This window comes from Oenanthe melanoleuca, chromosome 9 (assembly GCF_029582105.1).
Source record: "Oenanthe melanoleuca isolate GR-GAL-2019-014 chromosome 9, OMel1.0, whole genome shotgun sequence".
Classification (NCBI taxonomy): Eukaryota; Metazoa; Chordata; class Aves; order Passeriformes; family Muscicapidae; genus Oenanthe; species Oenanthe melanoleuca.
Window position 1 is genome coordinate 10,729,001 of NC_079343.1, and position 6,000 is coordinate 10,735,000.

The window sequence follows — 6,000 nt, forward strand, 5'->3', positions numbered from 1 at the left end:
GGAAAGTACAGAAGGGTGGTCCTGTTGTTTGTTGGTCTCCTTCAGCCACGTGGGTTGATCGTAAAGGCAGAGATGGATTGGGCACTGTTCTCTCATGCTGAGGCCAACAAAGCTCCAGGCTCATAAGCCTTTGATTTGAGCTTTTCTGTTTGGCATCTTTTGAATGTTAAATTGCCATGTAAACTCCTGGAAAGGAACATATTGGAGCACACAGCCTCACTGGCTTTGTATGTTATATGCTGTGTTCTGCCCACATTTCTCAGAAATTTGAATTGTCTAAAACTGAAACTCCTTTGATGCAGTTTGTAGCTTGAACTCCAGAAAATAAAAAGGAATGTCACATAGCTAATTTAAGAGTAACTGTCTAGTAAAGGTTGTTCTGTGATGATAGTAAATAGATTAACATTTGCTATGTAGGAGGATGAGAAGGCTGCTGCAGAAATTTATGAAGAATTCCTTGCTGCCTTTGAAGGAGGCGATGGTAATAAAGTGAAAACATTTGTAAGAGGAGGAATCGTTAATGCATCTAAAGGTATAACTAATCTTTTTTTGGAGGTGGTGGGTCATTTGGCTTTGAGTAAAGATGAAGATTGGCTTTGAATTGCATTTTAAAATGTTACATTAGAAGCAGAAAAGAAAACGATGATAAAATCTGCTTTATGCTTTGACTGAGGTAGGCAGAGGTATGATTTGTGTTGTAACCATAAGAAGAAAAAATGCTTTTATTTAGACTACCTAATCTATGTTCTTTTTCTTCATATTAAAACATGTTAAATTTTGTAAAATTTGTATTATGAGCTTTTTAAAAATGAAATAATATATTGAATTGAATCACCAGGAGTAAACAGCATTCTTTCTAACAGTGTTGTGCAGCATTAGTTAATAAAATTTGCTTTCAACTTGTCTTTAATTTCAGAGGAGCATGAAACAGATGAAAAACGGGGTAAAATCTATAAACCTTCATCACGATTCTCAGATCAAAAAAATCAACCGAGTCAGCCATCCAATGAGAAACCTCCATCCCTCCTAATGATAGAAACCAAAAAGCCTGTAAGTTTCTCGCTTGAATCTTAACTCCAGCCTGATGTGTTTAGAAGTGCTTAGAAAAAGGGCCATGTGATCTTGTAGAGTAGTTTTATCTGCAGGAGAGAAGATGGACATTTGGAGTTGCCTGAACCTAGAGCAGATACGAAGGTGATGAAATGCAGGGGCCCAGGAGCCCTGGTTTGTAGCACAATACATTTGGTGCTGCACTACCCTTTTACTGTGTTCCTGCTAATGTGGACAAACTTCTCATGGATATAGATTTAGTAACTATTAAAAAGTAACAGCTTCTTCAGTCTTGAGGATTTCTGGTTTTAGAAGCAATTCTTGTCAATTCCTATTGCTACTATCTGTTTTAGATTTTTTTTTAAACTTAAAACCAAGAAATAAATTGACCTTTGTGTTGATCCAAGTTTTTCTTGGTAGGGTTCTTTGAGTTTGTTTGTTTGTTTGTTTTGGTTTGGTTTTTTTGGGGGGTGAAGTTTGAGAAATCCCTCTTTGAGTTCCAGTACTTGCACAGTTCTGAGGCTGAGCACCTTTTATTTAATTTTGTGTTACACATGGTTTGATGGAGGGTTTTTTTTGTTTTGTTTTAGTTTTTTTTTAACCAAGGTTCATTGTAAAATGTAATGAAAATATTAGAAATATGAACAAGCAGTCTTTTCAAGTCAAGTGATAATTGCATATGATTACTGTTACTACTGTGTATGTGTAATGAATGTCTTGGATGTCTTCAAAGTCTTTTAACAGAGCTTACTACAGTTTTAAAGCTTAAGTGAAACATATAGTGCTGCCTGTTAGGGTGGGAAATGAATGTAATGTGATAGTTGTGGGCAGTTCCATCATAACCTCCCGCCAACAAATGTCAGTGTTAGACTGGATAGCAGTTTTGATTTTCATTGTATGTAAAGCTCTACAGATACAGAAATGAATTGTAGCACTTTATTTCTCTGAGCTCTGTTCTGTCATATGCAAGTGTTTGTACTGTAAGACTATTACTGCTTTTCAAATTTTTCATGATTACTTGTGAAGTAATGCAATCAGTTTACTCACTTGCCATGTCCAATGGTGATTGAAGATAATGAGGTAAAAATGATTTTATTTATTTGGCAGACCCTCCCCAAAAACAAAAACAAACAAACAACTTTGCCTGGGGTGAGTAGGAAGTCCAGTTTTTCCAAAGCTGTAGTGTGTAACACAAATATTTTGTATGTCTGCCTATTGGAAACGTTTTCATTTAAATTTGATTATATAAAAACAATGTTGTTGAAGGTAGTATTTCACATGAGTTAGTTAAGAAACATATATTACTGTTAAAAAAAAAAAAAAAGTAGTATTGCAGTATCCATATTCTTTGTCATTCAAGAGTGTTTTTCCTGAGGATCTTGTACTATTTAAACTAACTAGTTTTTTAGACTGTATTTACATCCAAAGGAAGCAAGAGAAGGAAATTCTTTTCAAGTAGAATGTTTGTGGATAAAATAGTTGAATATATATATGTAAAATAATTTACATATATATGTACACACATCTGTCAAATTCATTAGAGCATGATGGTTTGCTAGGGGTATAGTCAGCATCCTAGTTTCCAAATGGAACAAAGTGACACAATACCTCAGTTATTTTAAATATGTATGTAGTAGAGAGAGTGTTTGATCACATGTGCTGCATTGTGAGAATGAGAAGTAACAAAGTTTATTTTCAACTATCCTTAATTTTCTATTTTTCTAGCTTTGTGTTTGATAGTGCTCAGTCTGAATGTTTTGAGTCTGTTTGGTTGTTGTTTTGGTTTTTTTCATTGTTTTTTCCTCCTGTAGTTACTTGGTTTGAAAGCTGTGGGTAAAATATGCATGGAAATTATCTAAAGTTTTGTTGTATGATTTTTAAGTGTTCATTTTGTTTTCTGAAATGTTGTTTTATATATTTTTATTTTAGCCTTTGAAGAAAGGAGAGAAGGAAAAGAAAAAGAGTAATTTGGAACTTTTTAAAGAAGAATTAAAGCAGTAAGTTTGCTAGTTTTTACTATAAACAAACAAAATCCAAGGTTTTTGCCTTGCTTCACAGATATTTACAGTATTTAAGATCATTCTTGCTGAGTTGTTTCCCAAAGAAGGTTTTTAGTTTCTTTTCCTCCCTCAAATGCTTGTGAAATGGTATAACTAATTAGCTTAAAATAATTTAGGCTTAATTACTGCCATTGCTGATGGGCTTGGCCCTGGCCCTTGTTGGGTCCACCTTGGAGCTGGCTGGTGTTGGCTTCATCAGCCATGGGGACTTTTCACAGTGGCCACCCCTGTAGCCTCCCACTACCAAAATCTGCCCAGCAAACACAGTACAGGGGTGTAGCAGAGAGATTGGTGACAATATGAAATGTCTGTCACTCTTGGAAAGAGTGAGCTTTGTCAGAGTTTCTAAATTATATCCAGAGGAATTTGTAGGAGGAGGTTGAGCTGGTGACAATATGAAATGTCTGTCACTCTTGGAAAGAGTGAGCTTTGTCAGAGTTTCTAAATTATATCCAGAGGAATTTGTAGGAGGAGGTTGAGCTTTTGTACAATGTAGAAATAAGAGTTGTAATTCAAGTATAGAGACTTCAGCTTCTTAAAAGCAAGCTGGATAATTCTTCAAAAAGCAGATTGTTTCACTTCCACATGTGTTGTAATACAACAAAGAGCAGCACATGTATTGAGTGCAATATATTTATCCTGATGCTAGAGATGGAAAACAAATTAATTTCTACATGTTAGATAGCAGTAGATACAACATTCTAAATCCATTATGTGGCTTTTGTGAGACATGCCTGGGCCTCACTGCTGTGTGTTCCTTAGTGTAAATGAGATGAACTGACAGCCTTGTATTCCTGGAGTTCAGTATCTTCATATCAGGATTTAAGGCCAGACTGCAGGGAACCAAATAAATAGTTACTTGTGAGTACTGTCCTCAGAGTAAGAAACTGAGATGAAATCCAGTTTATTCTGGAAATACTCACACAGGTGTGTCTGTGAGTAAGGCTTAGAAAAGCTAGAAGGATAAATAGACACTAAAGAGTTGTGTGCAACTTGAAACGTCACCTGAGTGGCAGTTGGATGTGGAATTGGAGTCACTTTTTCAGAGCACAGTTCTTATTTCCAGTTTTGTTTGAGAGTGAAATACCCTGACAGTATGAGTGAGGAAGCATGCAGCGGGAATAATTCTGGTAGATACAGAAGTTCAGACACACTGGCAATTTGGAAGTTCTAACAAACTCATTGTTTCATTTAAAAAATTCTCATAATTGTAAAGTTAATTCAAAATTTTAGAATAAAAACTTCTGAACAGTTTTAAGTTGTTGCTTACTTTAAACTTGCTTCGTAGAATCCAAGAGGAGCGTGATGAAAGGCACAAAACAAAAGGTAGATTGAGTCGTTTTGAACCACCCCAGTCTGATTCAGATGGGCAGCGGCGTTCGAGTAAGTAGATATTATTTTTTATGTTAGTCTGGGCTACAAGATTTGTAGACTAAACTATGCGTATTTTTCTTCTCTATGTTCAGTGGATGCTCCTTCAAGAAGAAACAGATCGTCTGGTGGTAATACAGATTCTTTTCTTACTCAATTTAATGTTGTCATTTAAATGCATAGCAGAGGTTATGACTTCTTTCTTTGGTTTGTTTTTTTCCTTTTTTTTTAGTACTAGATGATTATGCACCAGGGTCACATGATGTTGGAGATCCAAGCACAACAAATTTGTATCTGGGAAACATCAATCCTCAGGTAAGTTTGGAGTGCAGTGTTAGCATGTTTGGGCCCAGATGAGTTTTTTTGCAATATTGATTGGAATAAATGCTCTGTACATAATGCTGAAAAGTTAAGGTTTAGCCTACCAATCTCTAGCTCAGTTAAAATTCTTTTTCCTTTTATATCCCTAAGCAAGGTGGATAATATTTAAAAAATTTGATATGCTCAGTTAAAAGTGCAGTTTTTTAGATTCTTGTTTCTGCACTAGGTTGCATTGGGGGGCTATCAATGAAGTGGGGTTTTTAAAGAAACTAAAAAAACTAAAATTTTGACATTTGGACAATAATACGAACAACTGTCACAGAAATACACTGGCAAAATGTTAATTTTTACCTCTTTTTCATGTAGATGAATGAAGAGATGTTATGTCAAGAATTTGGCCGCTTTGGACCATTAGCGAGTGTTAAAATTATGTGGCCAAGAACTGATGAAGAAAGAGCAAGAGAAAGAAATTGTGGATTCGTTGCCTTTATGAACAGGAGAGATGCTGAAAGAGCACTGAAGAATTTAAATGGTAAATGGATTTCTCAGTTCAGGGCTGTAATTAACTTTGTGGACTGTGAGCACATTTTCAGGTTGCTTTTTCAGACAGGTGAGATGTATTTGTAACTCCAGTAGATAACCAGGCTGGCAGTGATTATAGTTTACACTTGACTTTTCTTCTGGCAACTGAATGTTGTCAAACAATAGTAATTGTGTACTGTAGTGTCCTGAAGACAGACATTGGAGGAAGACTAATAAAACATTTTGTGTAATAGGCCTTCACTTGCCTATGTTGTAGTCTGATAGATGTAATAACAGTAATCAGCAATGTAAGCAAAAGGTAAACGGTGGCAGGCAAACCTAAGTGTTGCACTTAATGAGGAGAAAGCTCAAGTGATGCAGAACCAATTTATAACATCATGGTAATGGAGGTTTTTATTCTTTCACTTTTTCAGGCAAGATGATTATGTCATTTGAAATGAAGCTGGGCTGGGGCAAAGCTGTACCTATACCACCACATCCAATCTACATTCCACCTTCCATGATGGAGCACACCCTGCCACCTCCCCCATCAGGACTGCCTTTCAATGCCCAGCCTAGGGAGAGATTGAAGAATCCTAATGCTCCAATGTTACCACCACCAAAAAACAAGGAAGACTTTGAGAAGGTAACTTACAGTACCCTGGGCCGTATCTCA

The 6,000-nt window shown here is 36.0% G+C and overlaps 1 protein-coding gene across 12 annotated transcripts in view; it reads left to right on the top strand.

The window, feature by feature from the left end:
- The window catches only part of U2SURP (U2 snRNP associated SURP domain containing), a 49,792-nt gene that overhangs the window by 18,036 nt on the left and 25,756 nt on the right, over positions 1-6,000 (top strand). For 5 of the 12 annotated variants that reach the window (XM_056499102.1, XM_056499101.1, XM_056499095.1 and 2 more), the window contains 8 exons: positions 418-532; positions 917-1,050; positions 2,980-3,047; positions 4,399-4,493; positions 4,577-4,612; positions 4,714-4,796; positions 5,169-5,334; positions 5,759-5,970. In XM_056499102.1, coding sequence (XP_056355077.1) covers positions 418-532; positions 917-1,050; positions 2,980-3,047; positions 4,399-4,493; positions 4,577-4,612; positions 4,714-4,796; positions 5,169-5,334; positions 5,759-5,970 — 909 coding nt within the window. Of the gene's footprint in view, positions 1-417; positions 533-916; positions 1,051-2,162; positions 2,200-2,979; positions 3,048-4,398; positions 4,494-4,576; positions 4,613-4,713; positions 4,797-5,168; positions 5,335-5,758; positions 5,971-6,000 lie in introns of those variants that run through there. The other 7 variants (XM_056499096.1, XM_056499099.1, XM_056499100.1 and 4 more) reach the window with 5 other exon arrangements.